We start from the raw sequence: 17,096 nt of genomic DNA, 5'->3' as shown, positions 1-17,096 counted from the left end.
AGGGAATGAGTGGAGACAGGCAAGGAGGAAAGGTGGCAGGAAAGACTCAGGAGGAAGGGATGACCATCGATCGCTGTAAGCTATCCCAGAGCCTGCCTGCCTTTGAAACTTGGTTCAGTCACTTACTACCTGGGCGGCCTTGAGCAAGGTCCTCCTCCCTCCCCCCATCTCTATTTCCTCTTCCAGGAAATGTGAATAAGAAGATGTTAAAAGTACCTACCCCAAAGGGGTTATTTTGAGGATTCAGTGAATTCACCCACAGGAAAACACTTCAAATTGTGTTGGCACATAGTACGCTATCTACACATGTTGGTTACAATCATTATTTTTTATTATTTATCTTTACATCCTCAGTGTTGGCAGAGTTTCTGGTGCTTAACAAACATTTGATCAGTTCAGATAAGTGGAAAAAATTGTCATTTGCTTATTCAGGCCATGCTTTTCTGTGATATTCTGATCCTAGTTGAACATACAGAAATACATGTCTAAAACAGCACCTCGATTCTGGTCTACAACAGGACAAAGTTCACTGTGATCTCAGATAAGCTTGGCTAAAATAGTACTTGAGTGGAGACAGTCACACTTCAGTGAAGAAAGAAAATCCCCTGTGTAATCTCACCAGGCGCTTCAACCTCAATATTCTGCATCGAAGGGATAGTCTTCCAAATGAGAGAATCTACAGAGAGAGAGAGAAAAAAAAGAAACTGTTCCAAAAAAGCAACAACTCTGGTTGAGAAGGTATTCTTCTCTGGTGGACTCTGTGGTATTTGTGGTCTCTTAGCCTCCTCCCTGCAAGAACACCAGAAGGGTGCTTACACCTTGACCTTCCCTCAAATCGATACGAGGGCTTTGCTAGGAAGGAGGGCAGACAGTGACCAGGGCAGCAGAATAAACTCGTAATGACAACTCATGGTAAGCCTGGTATCAGGCGAGGCGACTGACAAGTCTTGTCCCAATCCACTCTCACAACATCATGAGGTAGGAAACAACAGCAGAATTGACAGCTTGGGGATCGTTATGAGCATTAAATGAGATAATACCACTGGAAAAGGGCTCAGGACCCTGGCACATTCTAAGCTAAGGTTCAATGGATGTTAGCTGCGATTAGTATTATCATCCTACTTTATAGGTAAAGAAACCAACTTTGAAAAACTAGGAAATTTGCCCAATGTCACACAGCAAAGAAACCAGTGTTAGAGTTGGATTTGAGGCCAGGTGGATTTACTTCTGAGTCCACCAACCCATTGCCTACAACAGAAATGATGCTCATGGGAAGGTAAGTGTTTTAGTTTGGGGGAGAGTCCCATTTTATGTTCACCTTTCCTTTTTACTCTAAATAGCTGCTACTTTGTTAAGCATGGATAAAACTAAGCCATTGTAAGATGAGGAAAGGCTGCTATGATACTAAAGGTGGGCAGGATAGATATGGAATATCATGACATGCAAGCAACGCTTGAGATACTGAAATCATTTTTAAAAGCTGAAAAATCATTTTTGGCTACACAAATATTGGAAGAAATTCAAATTGCCATTGAATTGCAGACCTCGCAGTAATAAATGCCAGACAACTCTCTTTGATATATGTAATTAGACACATTAATCAGAAAGTATTAATTGTAAAGAGATGATTTAGAATTCCTGCATAGCCAGAGTGAAATATTTTTTTCAACCACTTATCTGAGATTTAAAGTAAAGTTAGCACCACCTCCTTTAAGAGGCATTTGGAGATGATTTAATCCAGCCTCCCTGGCCTTCTTGCTTGAATGCTCTAAACACAATCCCACCTCAGGGACTTTGCACCTGCTGTTATCACTGCCAAGAATGCTCTTCCCCCAAATATACATATGGCATATCCCTCACAGCAAAGCTTCCCTTGACCCAACCCATATAAAGGATCAGTCCCACTACCACCCACCACTTCCTATCAACTTTGCCCTACTTTACTTTTCTGTCTAGCATTTGTTGCTGTCTGACATCTATATTTTGAGTTGATTTATTTCTGTTGCCTCTTCTTCCCTCCCTCCCTAAGCCTGTGGAGGCAGCAGCTTTGTGCAGTATGATAACCCAAGCACCTAGAAAATGCCTGGCACGTAGATGACCACTAGATAATGATTGAATGAATGAATAAATGAATGCACTGCCTACTGCCTATTGATAACACACCTTCTCTTACAATTCTAGCCCTACCTCCAGAAGTTCAAACAATGAGCAGCAATTAGAGATGTGTCCCTCACAGTGATTCTCAGGTACCCAAATTTTAACTTTCAAAACTGCCCCAAAATAGTATTTGAAGACACAAGTAGTCCCAACAGCCTTCTACTCCTTCCAACTAACCCTCTACCAGTTTAGAAAAACTCCTGGCAATGCTTCTAGTTAACTCCATGCCACTTACTCCTGGAAGTCAAAGGCCCTCCAGTTTCTGTTGAAGCTGAGTATGGTTGCCATTTCCTCATCACTCAATTTAAAGTCAAAGACCTAGAAAGGAAAGAGTTCCAATACATTATCGGTAAGGCTGTTACTGCTGTGGCTGGAGACTACCGGCCATTCTAGCAGGGAGGGAGCTCACATTCACAGCACAAACTGGCCACAAGAGTTTTTCCCATTCTGTCCAAGGGATACAAATTTTTCTCTAAATTAGGTCCTACACAAAGACCACAGTATTTGTAGTGCTCAGTGATCTGGTGGGAGGGAGACAAGGCTCACAGGCACTAAAACCCGGGTGTGCACAGGCCCAGTGCTTCATGACAGGTGCTTCTAGAGGACACTTCTGCAAGGACAGTTGACACCTCCTCTGCTGCCAGGAGGTGAGCAGGTAGGCCAGGACAGTCTGCTCTTGTGTGTGGCCCAGGGCATAGCTGCTCAGGGGCAACTGAGGGTCTTCTCAGTGGTGTGAGGCACAACTGTGCTCAGACCTGATAGGGCTTCACCAGGCACTGCCCCCAGGACGTCCTTAGCCCATGGGTCATTCATCTCAGCTGTAACGAGCCTAGCCCCCTGGGCTGGAAAATGATAGGGTGGTGGGAAGGGAGGGGGCCAAAGACAGTGCAGGGATGAGGTGAGAAGCCTAGTGAGAAGGTCTGCCTGTCCCCCACTCCACTGAGGAATACCAGGGCTGACCAGCCGGAATCTTACCTGAATGTTCTCAACAATGTGTGCTGGTGTCATAGACTTGGGGATCACAGTCACATTCCTCTGGATATGGAAATGGATCAGAACCTGTGCAGAAAGGGGACATCATGTTTCCACTCAGCTACAAGGACCCCTCCTTTTATGGAAAGGAAGAATAAAACATCTCCGCAGCTCACTGTGGCTTCAGGTACAATCGCTAATAATTACTGAGCCCTTCATAGCTATTAGACTTGTGCCAGCCCCCCACCTCATTCTCTCCCTTCATCTTGGAGACAACCCTGTGATCTTCCTTTTTTAGGAATAAAGAAAGTAGCTTGGGGATCATAAGGCTGATCAGAGGTAGAGTTGGCATCTGCACCCATATCCCTAGACTCCAAAGCCATGCTTTGCCACTGGGCTGTACGGCTTGACAGGAAGCTGTGAGACAGAACCTATCTTTGCTTCAGTGACAGCTCCTGTGTTTCCTAGAGGTTCCAACAGACTTCGAAGGAAATACTTTAGAGGGCTTCAGCTCCTGTGTTCTTCCCCTTTAAGGAGTCTGTTGAGGACAACATGAGAAATGAAACATGAGACTGGAAGAATGAGTGGTTGGATAACAAGAAAAATAAAAATATGGTACCTGGGCTGTGGTTTTTTTGTGCTTTGCCGCAATATCCTTAATCTTGGGATCCTCCAGCAGGGAAGGGTCCTCTGGCTTGGCCCTAGGGGCAGAAAGATGCTGATGTGAACAATCACTGTGGCTACCATGTACAGATGGAAACCACTCCAATGAGGGTCTCAAGACTGATCATCAGAGCCTCTCCATCTGGGAGACAGGCAGGAGGTCCTGGAAGCTTGGGTCCTTCCCCTGGGCTCTGAAGCCTCAGCATTTTGCAAAACCTGGTTCACCCTTGGGTGGCTGAACTGGAAATATTCCCAGAGGGTCAAGCATGTCACCCTTGTTGTTGTTGTTGTTGTTGTTATTGTTTAATTCCCATTTTTTCCCACTGTCATCCCATTTGGGTGTACCAAACGCGTTACCTTACACACATTTTTCTTTCCAGTAACTTATGGACCCATACAAATATTTACCAATTATAAAATAATGTTTTTAAGATTATCAAGAGAAAGACCCACCATTTGGAAGCCTCACCAAGGTCTATCCGGAGAGCCCAGGGGGCCGTAGGCCGTAACAGTGATGCCCTTGGAGTGGCAGTACTGGATCAGTTTCTCCTGTGTGAGGTATGGGTGACACTCAACCTGCAACAGCAAACAATCCTCATCACGGGGAAAGCCAGCTCTGTTTTGTGTTGTTCCTAGGGAGTTCTACACACAAAAAAAAGTCCACCAAGCAAAGGCCAAACAAGTACGCACTGAGATTCTTGCTAAATCACGCATGAGATCTGCCTCACACCTCCCCAAAGTGTCCTGATCACTGACCCCTGACACTCAGGGCAGAGCATTGAACGTTCCCCACGCAATGTTTAAGAAGTAATAGGGCAAGACCCTTACCCTTATACTGAATAGAATTTACCTGGTTAGTCACTGGTTTATATTTCAGTCCAGGTTTGTTCAAGAGCCTCTCGATCTGGAAGTGGTTGAAATTGGAGACCCCAAGGGCTTTCACCAGCCCCTCATCCACCAGCTCCTCCATGGCCTATCATAGAAAGGAATACCTTTTGGGCAGCTCCAGAGGCACTACAGGGACCCTGACTTGCCTTAGTCCTCCCTGGGGAAGAAATTGCTAAAGGATCCACCGCAACAGTTAGCCGAAGCATTCACAGGAAATTTCAGTCCAGGGCCTGGGTGCCCATCAGTGATTGGTTCCAGCCCTATTGCCTCTCCCCAGCCCAAGAAAATCTAAGAGTAATAGGTAAAGATTTTATGTTCTTGCCACTCTCACCTTACACGTAAAGAAACACATAAAAAATTATACTTCTGTACACCATGGAAATATGAAAGTTTTATCATGAAAAAAATAAAAACCAAATAAAAATCAACACCTGCAAGTGTAAAATGAGATGATTTTATTTTTAATGAATCCAAATGATAGCAGGAGCTACTGTTGTGTGTGTGCATTGTACACCCAAACCTGGGCAAGCTGTGTTAGTCAGGAAGAGGCTGCAGCATATGAAGAAGCCTCACTTGTGGGTCCTGAGTCACTGTCTCCCACATCAGCCATGGCTTGGTTTGCAAGAAGGTCATGCATATAAATTACGCCCTAGCAGGGGCACCCAGCCAAGGAATTGTGTGGGGCTGAAACCTGACCCACTGTTTGCATATCCAGCCATGCTTCCTGGCACAGAAACTGCATGGACACGCAAGGAATGGAATCTTTGTATAATTTTTAGCCTATATTGGGCATTTTCCAAACTTGCCCAAAGATATCATATATGTTAGCAGTAGCCTCCAATGCAATATGTATTTAGTAGCCATCTATTACATGTTCCAGATCCTGCCCAGAAGTTGTCAGGATGTAAAAGTATACAATGTGCTTCCTTCTTCTGGGATTCTTATAGTCCAATTAAAGTGCTAGACTTCCCTTCTATGGAGCCATCAATCATGACACTGAGGCTGCCTCAGATAACATGACAGTGGCATAGACAGAGTCAGAAAGGGCAGAGAAGGAAGAGATTCACATAGCCTGCAATTGTCAGGAGAGTCCTTCGGGTAGAGTATAAGCTGGGCCTCAAAAAAAAAAAAAAAAATACCCGAGAGAGAGAGAGAGAGAAAAGAGGGGAAAAACATGAGCATATGACACAGGAAGGCAGGAAGGCAGGAGCAAAGCTCAGAGGCAGGGATGAGCATGACATGTTCAGGGAACACTTTATCCAGCCCTTCTCAACTTTGGCTGCAATTTGGAATCACTAGTGAGCTTTAAAAAGTACTGGCTGGATGCAGTGGCTCATGACTAATCTCAGCACTTTGGGAGGCTGAGACAGGAGGATTGCTTAAGGCCAGATGTTCGAGTCCATCCTGGGCAACATAGCAAGACTCTGTCTCTACCAAAAAAAAAGTTTGTTTTAATTAGCTGGATGCAGTGACGTGTGCCTTTGATTCCAGCTACTAGGGAGGATTACTTGAGCCCAGGAGTCCAGGGCTGCACTGAGCTGTGATCATGCCATTGTACTCTACTCTGGGCAACAGAGCAAGACTCTCTCTAAATTAAAAAAAAAATGACTGATTCCTGGATTTCATCCCCCAGAGTTTCTTACTGATTTTGTCTGAGTTGTAGCCTAGACATTGGGATTTTTAAACTCCTCAGGTGATTCTAATGCCCAGTCAACGTTGAGAACCACTAGCATAGATGAAGTTATTCAAATTGGGAAGTAGAGTTTAGAAGCTATGAAATCATAAGGTTCCCGAAAACTTCTGATTGAGCAGTTAGATAATTTAAAAGCTTTTGTGCATCATAGGTCAGGTTAGTTTTCTTGTATTAGAACTTGACTTCTTTATACTTTTTTCCTCCCCTCTGCTTCAGGGTAGTCAATGAGGTTTCTACTGAACTGGTTGTGGGTCTACATAAACATCCAATGCTTATGTATTTGAACATGCTTGTTTCAAATCAGAGCCTCTGACCTTGATCAATGATCATGCCTTTCAAATGTTTTCTTTAGCAGTCATCCTCATGTTCATTAAGAAAACATAGCACTGTGAGAAGCAGGCTACATTGATATACTTGCCATACTTAATATCATCATAGGAGCTAAGGCAAAAACACAGATCAAATGTAATGCAAACAGCTTGGTGCTATAGCTCACGCCTGTAATCTGAACACTTTGGGAGGCTGAGATGGGTGGATCCCTTGAGGTCAGGAGCTTGAGACCAGCCTGGCCAACATGGTGAAACCTCATCTCTACTAAAAATATAAAAATTATCCATGTGTGGTGGCATGCACATGTAGTCCCAGCTACTTGGGAGGCCAAGGCAGGAGAATGTCTTTTACTTGGTAGAGGGAGGTTGTAGTGAGCGAAGATCATGCCACTGCACTCTAGCTTGTGTGACAGAGTGAGAATCTGTATCAAAAAAAGAATGCTGTGCTTGTGGATTAATGCTTTTGAACAAACAATACACAGAAAAAGCTACATTTTATTGAATCATGTCAATTCTAAGCATTTCAGAAAGGTGAGGCTTAACATATTTTCCCATGTGAAACACAATACAAACTCCCAACTACATGCACCTCTACACAGACAGCTGCCAAGATAACACGATTAACTCTTGGAGTCATATGCCACTGTTCATTTATATCTTATTCCTCCAATTCATTCTCTATTAGCATTTGCAAAAGGACATAATGGTATAATAAAAAATGGCCAGAGAAAATGTTCATCCCTTAATTCATTTTCAATATGAATGATGTGAAACAGGTCATGGTTTGATCTGAGAAGCAGGGCACTCAGGCTCCCTGATTTCTTTTTTCTTTTTTTTTTTTTTTTTCTTCAAGATGGTGTCTTGCACTGACTCCTGGGCTGGAGTGCAATGGTGCAATCTTGGCTCAATGCAACCTCTGCCTCCCAAGTTCACACAATTCTCCTGCCTCAGCCTTCCAAGTAGCTCACATTCCAGGCACACACCACCACACCTGGCTAATTTTTTGTATTTTTAGTAGAGACAGCATTTTACTCTGCTAGCCAGACTGGTTTCGAACTTCTGACCTTGTGATCCTCCCACCTCGGCTTCCCAAAGTGCTGGGATTACAAGGTTCCCTGATTTCCGGATGTGTGTTCACTGCTTGCCAAGCACCATGCTGATGGTTTTGGTGGTTGGACTTGCGATTCAGATGAGTCTGGGTCTAATCCCAGCTCTGCCACACACATTGTGACGTGACCTGGGCAAGTCACCAACCAATCTAGGTTTCAAATGTCATTATTTATAAATGGGGATGTTAACCCTGTCTCCTAGGGTTAGATGATTAAATGGGCTTTATGACTGATGTTCCTGGCATGTAAACCATCTTAAGTTTTATCACACCCCGAAAGATATATATTAGTAGTATGTATTATAAGATCTTTTTTTTTAAAAGAGAAAACTGAGCCCTACAAGAGTTACAAAACTGACCCCAGGTTACTCAGCTGCTATGAGCAAACCCAGGCCCAAACCCTCTGTTCCAAATGCCTCGCCCTGGTTTGAGAACAGCATGTGTAATCCCCAAAGTGGGGTACATTGTATTTCCAGTCTTATTTGAAGACTCATTATTAGCCTTGAAATATAAATAGTATCAGATGCACCCAAAAGCCAAAGGTGATGAGGAAGGTATTAGAAGAGCTAGAGAATCACAATGATGAAATTAGAAAGCATCAGGCATATGGCCTCTTTCATATCAATGGGACTCTCATGGATAACTGAAGATTTCTCTCCCAGCACACTTAGAGGAAGCTGGAACCTACCTCCCAGGCATCCAAGAACGTTGCTTTTCCACCGATCATATTACCCTTATCATCTTTGGGGAAAAAGTCATCCCCAGTCTGTAAATACAGAATGAAAAGTTTACTGGAATCTGCATCAGGACACTTGGTTCTGTTCAACAAAGTTTCAGGATCCTGACTCTTCCTAAATACCACATCTGCATACCACTTTTTCAAGCTCTGGAGTACATACTAGAAGAATGTGAGTTTAAATAAAATCTCTATATCTACTGTAGCATATTAATCCTTATATTTTTAGAAACTACTGGATTGACTTTAAGATCCTCTGTTAGTACATTCCAGAAGCCACCATTATCACCATGGACATTAACCTCATACACCTAGATCCTATATACACCCAAGGGCAAACTTTCATTTCAATATCACTGGATAAAGATTAGATCTCCAGGGTATGGTTTTCTTGGGAAGATATTGGCCAACTTCTATCCTTGCAGCCTCTAGAAGAGGTGTGGAATTAGGGGTGGCAGGTCATCATCACTCCAGCTGGTCAGGAGGGGAGAGAGCTGGAAATTTGTCTCTCCCACCCCTCAGGAGTAGGTAAGAGCAGAGCCCCAGGCAGTGGGTGCCGGGATCACTACTGGCTTCCTTCCAGCATCAGCGTACTTGGGCTTTTCTCCAAGATGCAACTCCCAGGTGTACTTTGCTTAATAAGATAATTAAGCCCTGGAATATAGTTATGCAAGAGTAACCCAAGAGATTTCCTGGGAGGGCAACCCCGGGGCGTGGAATCAAGACAAAGGTGATATGGCAGTTGCAACTTGTCTGGGCTGCCAGAAATCATGTCTTCTCTCAGACATAACTGCAAGATAACCCAGGCATGTGAGCACCTCAGCAGCGCACATGGCCTTAGCCTCCCTTCCACGCCAGTATCTTTCTGCTCCAAGGTCTCTTCCTGACCACCTGCCATTCCCAATTATGAAGTGCAAGTTCTCCTGCTCCAGTCCACACCACTCTGCAGCCCTGGTGCAGCTACTACTTTCTGGTACCTGCTCAGTATCGGGTGAATCCGCCCCTGATAATTCATTGTTATTTCATGTACGTTCTTTTTTATTTCCCTAAGTGTTGGCCGGTCTGAGAAATAAAGGGAAAGACTACAAAGAGAGAATTTTTAAAGCTGGGTGTCCGGGGGAGACATCACATGTCAGCAGGTTCCATGATGCCCTCAAGCTGCAAAACCAGCAAGTTTTTATTAGTGATTTTCAAAAGGGGAGGGAGTATACAAATAGGGTGTGGATCACAGAGATGACATGTTTCACAAGGCAATAAAATATCACAAGGCAAATGGAGGCAGGGCGAGATCACAGGACTGGGACAAAATTAAAATTGCTAATGAAGTTTCGGGCACGCATTGTCATTGATAACATCGTATCAGGAGACAGGATTTGAGAGCAGACAATCGGTCTGACCAAAATTTATTAGGCGGGAATTTCCTCGTCCTAATAAGCCTGGGAGCGCAACGGGAGACTGGGGCTTATTTCATCCCTTATCAACAACTGTAAAAGACAGACATCCCCAGAGCAGCCATTTTAGAGGCCTACCCCTAGGAACGCATTCTCTTTCTCAGGGTTGTTCCTTGCTGAGAAAAAGAATTCAGCGATATTTCTCCTATTTGCTTTTGAAAGAAGAGAAATATGGCTCTGTACTGCCTGGCCCACAGGCAGCCAGACTTTAAGGTTTTCTCCCTTGTTCCCTGAACATCGCTGTTATCCTGTTCTTAAGGGGCCCAGATTTGATATTGTTCAAACACACATGCTCTACAAACAATTTGTGCAGTTAACGCAATCATCAGAGGGCCCTGAGGTGACATTCATCCTCAGCTTACGAAGATGATGGGATTAAGAGATTTAAGTAAAGACAGGCATAGGAAATCACAAGAGTATTGATTGGGGAAGTGATAAATGTCCATGAAATCTTCACAATTTATGTTCAGAGATTGCAGTAAAGACAGGCATAAGAAATTATAAAAACATTAATGTGGGGAATTAATAAATGTCCATGAAATCCTCATAATTTATGTTCTTCTGCCATGGCTTCAGCCTGTCCCTCTGTTGGGGATCCCTGACTTCCTGCAACAGCTCAGAAACTAGGGGCTGAGAAAGGGGGTCACTCAAACCTTCAATCCCTGTGGCCAGTGAATAAGATAGATGTCCAGATAGCTCAGCTTCAGGTCCTTGAGGGTCTTCTCAAAGGCTTTCCTCACAAGGGGTCTCTCAAAGAAAGTGGGCCATACCTGCAAAGAGTGTTGCAATGAGCTATTAATACTGGTAAAAGGAAGGGCCACATCATACTCATTGTCCCTGCTTTTTTATTTGCATCCTGATCTAACCTGGCTCAGGCCATCTATAACAAAGCTGATTAAGATCCATGATGCAGTGTGGAAGATCGCCAGGGCTCAGCACCTCAATGAAATGTCTTAAGTGTTAAAAGCAATTGACTTTTTCAACTCTCCTAGTACTCTATATGTATCTCAGATCATCGAAGTAAATGTGGCCACAGATTTGAAATTTGTTTATCCGTCTCAGTCTCTTCCTCAGCTGTGGGCTCTCTGAGAGCAGGAATTGTGTGTAGCTTTTAAGTGTCAAGCATTCTTAGGCCTTTGGGAATAGATGGTCCTTTATCTGACCTATCTGATACGTCCCTTATCAAGCCTATCAGGACCCAAGTGATAACTTTACAAGGGCTTTATCCAGACTTGGCTGCTACACAGTGGGGTCTATTTGTCCCATCAGATGTATGCATTTTCCAAGTATGCAGAACTAGTGTTTTGTTTTTTTTCTAGCAACTTACATATAATATAGATCCAGTGATTCTCAACCCCCTCACACCCAACATCCTCTTCTTTTTTTAATAACATTGTATACCTCAACTTTTACTAGAATGAATAAAGAAAATCACATGTGATAATAGAAAAATGTTTTCCAAAATGCCCCCTGGCTGAGAACCTCAGGGGCACAGTCGCTGAGACCACAGTGCTGAGAGGCAGGCTGCATATCAAGCCCTGCCTGCACCCTTGGCCTGTGACTGCCTCTGGGCAGATGGTAGATCCCTCTGATGGGGAACAGGGAGGCCCAGGGGGAGCCGAGCCCACTATGGGAAATCCATCCTGCAGGCAGGTGGGGCAGCCACGACATGTTCAAATATCAATAACGGCTTGGAGTATGGATAGTATTGTATTCACGGATGTTATCAAGGCAGAGATGAAAAGGGGTACATGTAGAAAAGGCTGACAGAGTTCTTGCTGCCAACCCAAGCCAGATACTTCTGCCTGCCTTGAAGTGAAGGCCTCCCACCAAATGTGCCATGTGCACCTTGCTGACAATGAACAGGTCCTCCCGCTTCACAGCCTTCTCTTGGATCTTCTCTTGGATGGCTTCCCCCACCTCGTGTTGATTCTCATAGAAATAGGCACAGTCAATGTGGCGATATCCTGCATCAATGGCCACCGTCACTGCTTCTTTCACTTTGCTGAGAGGAGACTGAAAAGCAAAAGAAAAGCCCATCACACATGTATTTTTTTTTTTAAGAGATGAGACCTTGCCATGTTGCCCAGGCTGGCCTCACACTCCCAGGTTCAAACAATCCTCCCAACTCCTGAGTAGCTGGAATTACACCACACTCAGCAACCATCATATTCTCTTATCCCCAGACCACCTTCACCTGCCCCACACGGCCCAGTTTCTCCAAACCAAGACCTCACTGGGGTCTTCTTTGCCAGGGAATATCTGGGAGGATACACAGTTTAGAAAAGTTTTCAAAAGAAAAGAAGGAAAGTCAATTAATTTTATGATTATGCCCTTTTGTCCTATCCCAGCTAAAAGTCAGTTCCCTTTTCATCCAGGTTAGTCCTGAAATGTCTTCAGGTGTGTGGTGGTGCAGACAGCTCCACTACAACTTTCTGAAGACCCAGATGAAAGCTTGACTCTAAATAACCCAGAGGGATTTTCAGACAATTTCCCCAAATGGTGATAAGGATCTGGATAATGGTCATTACAGCATCAATCCAGATTCCAACACTTACTGGGTGTGTGGGTCTAAGCAGGTGATTCAATCTCTCTAAACCTTCTCTGCAAAATGGAAAAAAAAAATAGCATCAGCCACATGAGGCCTTTGTGGTGATGAGATGCTGTAATGAATGTTAAGTTAACCACATTACCTGACACACAGGCTCAGTACAGGCCGTCCATTATACAATGATCATTTCAGAAAAAAAGGAGAAATAGAGAAGCTTACAGGAATAGAGTTTGTTTTCCATTCCTATAAAAAGAAAGAGTGAGGGAGGGAGAACAAGAGAGAGGGAGAGAAAGAAGGGAAGGAAAGAAAAGAAAAAAAGGAAATACAATTATCACATTTTGTTCTAACCAAGCCAAGCCAATGATGGGGGCAAAAAGCACTTAAAACTTGATCTCTTACAAAATAGTCTTTTAAACCTCTTCTATTGTGAGATGACAAACATTGAAAAGTACACAAAACAGAGATGCACAACTACCCTACCACCTGGACAAGAAACGGGCTGCCACCTGGCATCTAGAAGCACCCCTGTGACCCCAACCGCTACACTACATCCTTCTTCACCTCTACTGCTAAGTTCATAATCCTTTAATCTATCATCCCCACATGTGGAAGGCAGCTTCCTTAATAATTCTTACATTCAATTCCAAAATTCTGAAACTGTCTAGTAAACTTATGAAGGGTGAGCAGATTCCCTGGAGATCTGGAAGTGATTATTTGTTCCATTTATATAGGATTGAAGCTCTGATTTGGGGCAAATGTTGCTATTCAAGCAAGAGTCGCTATGCATGAATCGAGCTGGAAGTGATCTGTTTGCCCAGATAGACCAAGACTTTATCCTGAGAATGACCCAGTGCTGCAGCAGAGGGTCCTACCCTCCAGCTCGGCACAGGAGAGGGAAAAAATCAGTGTGCACAGAAGGAAAGAGAGCCAGAGGCAGAAGTCTCAGCAGGGAAATTAGCCATGAGGGACAGGAGAGAACAGGAACTCCAAAGACTGCTTCTCATCACTAGTTAGGGTAGTGCTATCATGGATGGAAATGGCAAAGAAGGCAGAGGGAGGTGGTGATGGAACAACTTCAAACGTAGCCTAAGAGAGGCCCAGGAAGCTGCCTCACTGAGTCCTCAATGTGCCTTAGCGCGTTTTGCCAGCTGTCATTAACGCAGCCAGGTGGAGCTCACGACTCCCAGCCCAGGCTCTCTGCGGTCCCAGCATGATGCAGATTTCAATGTGTACAGGAACCACCTAGGGAACTTGTTAAAGTGCAGATGCCCGTTAGGTAGCCTGGGTGAAGCCTGAGACTCTGCATTTTTTCTCTCTTTCTTTTACACAGGATCTCACTCTGTTGTGCAGACTGGAGTGCAGTGGCACAATTACTGCTCACTGCAGCCTTGACCTCTCAGGCTTAACATTCAATCTCCACCTCAGCCTCCCAAATGGCTGGGACTACAGCTGCATGCCACCATGCACAGCTAATTTATTGATTCTTTGTAGAAATTGGGTCTTGCTATGTTGCCCAGTCTGGTCTCCAACTCCTGGGCTTAAGCAATCCTTCCATCTGGATCTCCCAAAGTGCTGAGATTACAGGCATGAGCCACCACACCCGGCCAGTTCTGCATGTCTAACAAGCTCCCAGGTCATACGGATGCTGCTAACCCAAGTCCCACACGGTGATCTGCAAAGGGGTGCCAGGGACTTCTGGCTCTGCATCCTCTCTGCAACCACCCAGCCCACAACAAACCCACAGCCAAGACTCTGGGGAAAACTTGTGCCCAATTAAGTGTCATAGAGCCAGAGAGAGAAACTGCCCTGGAAAACAATTTTAACTCCAACTCTGCTTTAAATTTGATACCTGCTAGAGGAGTTCTCATCACTGCTGGGAAAAGCCAGCCTTGCAGCATTGCAGCTTGAATCAGCTTTGAGAAAAGAAAGCAACTGGAGTCCCAGCTCCAGGACTGAAATTCACCTCTCCAAACCCCTACCTGACCTCCAGGCTTTTCTGGCTGAATGTAGAAAGAGAAAACACCCAAACAGCCCTCCAGAGAAGAAAGGTGTGCAAAGATTTGCATATTTACCCGCCAAGTGCCCAGGCCCACAATGGGCATCTTGGCTTTGGTACTGAGCTCCACAAAGGTGGCCATGGTTGGTGCAGAAATGATTCTGAGTGAGCAGGTAGAAGTCTCACGTCCTGCTGTGTCCAGAGTTGGTTCCTTCCAGAGGGTTCGTGGTCTCGCTGGCTTCAAGAATGAAGCCGCGGACCTTCACAGTGTGTGTTACAGCTCTTAAAGATGGTGTGTCTGGAGTTTGTTCCTTCAGATGTGTCTGGAGTTTCTCCCTTCCAGTGGGTTTGTGGTGTCACTGACTTCAAGAATGAAGCCACAGACCGTCGTGGTAGCGTTGTAGCTCTTAAAGGTGCTGTGGACCCAAAGAGTGAGCAGCAGCAAGATTTTTCATCAAGAGGGAAAGAACAAAGTTTCCACGGTGTGGAAGGGTACCTGAGCGGTTCCCAGCCACTGCTGACTGGGGTGGCCAGCTTTTATTCCATTATTTGCCCACATCCTGCAGATTCCATATGCCCACATCCTGCAGATTGTTCCATTTTACAGAGTGCTGATTGGGCCATTTTACAGAGTGCTGATTGGTGCATTTACAACCCTTTAGCTAGTTACAGAGTGCTGATTGCTGCGTTTTTACAGAGTGCTGATTGGTGCATTTACAATCCTTTAGCTAGACACAGAGCACTGATTGGTGCATTTACAATCCTCTAGCTAGACAGAAAAGTTCTCTAAGTCCCCACTTGACCCAGGAAGTCCAGCTGGCTTCACCTCTCAATTCCCCATCTAAACAGGACACCACAACTGCTGTTGGGAATTGGGTGATGACCTCTCTAGCCACTTCCTGCTGGATAGGGGCGAAGAAGGGGCCCTGCAGTTGTAGTGTCCTTCAGAAGGGAACTCTTTAGGCCAGTCAAAGGGCCAACGGGTTGGTCCAGGGGTCCTCGGTGGAAGTTGTTAGTTGAGCTCACTTGGGGTTCCATTTGTAACACCATCTGTAGCTTGATGGCCTCGATCCTAGAAGAAACAAATTTGACAAGGAGGTTAAAAATACAGGGCCCAAAGGTGAGTAATAGCAAGATGGCTTTCACGGGACCTAGAAAGGGGAGAAGCCATGTCGCCCAACTCCAGAGGTTGGTACAAGAATTAGAAAGGCGTTGCTTGATTTCAGAAGCCTTTTCCTGTAAACGCCAGGCGGCATCTCGTATTAGCCCTCACTGGTTAGTGTAAAAACAATACTCTTCCCCTAAAAAGATGCAGAGCCCTCCTTTCTCAGCAGTGAGGAGGTCTAGGCCTCAGTGGTTTTGTAGACACACTGCTGCCTAAGAGTCTATTTAAGATTGTAGAGTAAGGACAGATTTCGTTATTTCTTGCAAACTGTCTGAGAAATCCTTTGAGTGTGGTAGTAGGATAATGAAGTAGATAAACTGGCTATTCTGGTTCCTGTAGCAGTAGCCATTCCTAACACTATAAGCAGGGGTATTAGTTGTATGGTTCTGTGCTGATGGACTTGAGTTTTGAGGGGCACTGATAGGGTCTGATTTCCTGGGGCAATGTTAATGTTGGGACATAGGAAGACTAAGGTGCAGGTGCCTGTCCAGTTAGTCGGGAGGCAGATATAGGTTGACATTCCACAGAAGAAGAATCTGCCTCGGCTAGGTAGTCAGAACTGGTTGTGTATGTTAAAAAGGTGTGTGAGTTTGTTATTTTCATTTTCCCATACTCCTAGAGTACTTGCCAAGGTAGCTCTGGTGAGCAGCTGGAAAGGGGTGTTGGGAGCAAACTGAGTAGCTCCCTGTTTTCTTTTTTCCTGTTGGAGAAAAAACTGTTTTGTATCTACTAGGAACCATTCGAGAAGTGACTGAAAGATGGGATGAGATGGGATGAAAGATTGGTATGTTTTTACAGAGTTCTGATTGGTGCATTTACAATCCTTTAGCCAGACACAGAACACTGGTGCCTTTACAATCTGCTAGCTAGAGAGAAAAGTTCTCCAAGTCCCCACTCGACCCAGGAAGTCCAGCTGGCTTCACCTCTCACTGCTTTTTGTTTGTTTGTTTTTGAGATGGAGTCTTGCTCTGATGCCCAGGCTGCAGTGGTGCAATCTCGGCTCACTGCAATCTCTGTCTCCCAGGTTCAAGCAATTCTCCTGCCTCAGCCTCCCGAGTAGCTGCGATTACAGGCACCCACCATCACTCCCATCTAACTTTTGTATCTTTAGTAGAGACAGACTGGTTTCAAACTCCTGACCTCAGGTGATCCGCCCACCTTGGCCTGCCAAAGTGCTGGGATTACAGGCATGAGCTTCTGCGCCCGGCCACATCCTGCTTTAGAAGGCTTGTGCTAGCTGCAGTGGGAAGAGCTGGAGCCTGGCCACAGTAGCTTCCCTGCCCTATCCAAACAGGAAATCCATTCCAGGCTTTTGTGAGATTGAGGATTCTGTGAATGAATTATTAAACATGACAACCTTTTGCAAAGTTCTCTTGGGTAACAGTAT

General features: G+C 44.9%; 1 protein-coding gene across 1 annotated transcript; it reads right to left on the bottom strand.

Annotated features, from left to right (window-relative positions):
* Positions 1–311: 311 nt before the first annotated feature.
* On the bottom strand, positions 312–15,119 carry LOC129040282 (aldo-keto reductase family 1 member B15). Its single transcript, XM_054494599.1, has 10 exons — positions 14,621–15,119; positions 11,846–12,013; positions 10,651–10,767; positions 8,499–8,576; positions 4,643–4,765; positions 4,262–4,368; positions 3,749–3,830; positions 3,133–3,216; positions 2,393–2,475; positions 312–676 (listed from the first exon to the last, which is right to left on the bottom strand). Exons 1-10 carry the CDS (start codon positions 14,684–14,686, stop codon positions 634–636), a joined length of 951 nt encoding a protein of 316 aa, XP_054350574.1. The 5' UTR covers positions 14,687–15,119; the 3' UTR covers positions 312–633.
* Positions 15,120–17,096: the final 1,977 nt, after the last annotated feature.

The sequence above is a fragment of the Pongo pygmaeus genome, chromosome 6 (assembly GCF_028885625.2).
Source record: "Pongo pygmaeus isolate AG05252 chromosome 6, NHGRI_mPonPyg2-v2.0_pri, whole genome shotgun sequence".
Classification (NCBI taxonomy): domain Eukaryota; kingdom Metazoa; phylum Chordata; class Mammalia; order Primates; family Hominidae; genus Pongo; species Pongo pygmaeus.
This window is presented reverse-complemented; position numbering and strand designations above follow the sequence as displayed.

Excerpts from the sequence above, each read along its gene's own strand:
- LOC129040282 (XM_054494599.1), bottom strand. The coding sequence starts at position 14,686 with ATGGCCACCTTTGTGGAGCTCAGTACCAAAGCCAAGATGCCCATTGTG. Across the intron at positions 2,476-3,132 it reads ACATTGTTGAGAACATTCAG|GTCTTTGACTTTAAATTGAG; the intron begins GTAAGATTCCGG and ends TTTCCTTTCTAG. Across the intron at positions 677-2,392 it reads AGGGCCTTTGACTTCCAGGA|ATTCTCTCATTTGGAAGACT; the intron begins GTAAGTGGCATG and ends CTCTCTCTGTAG.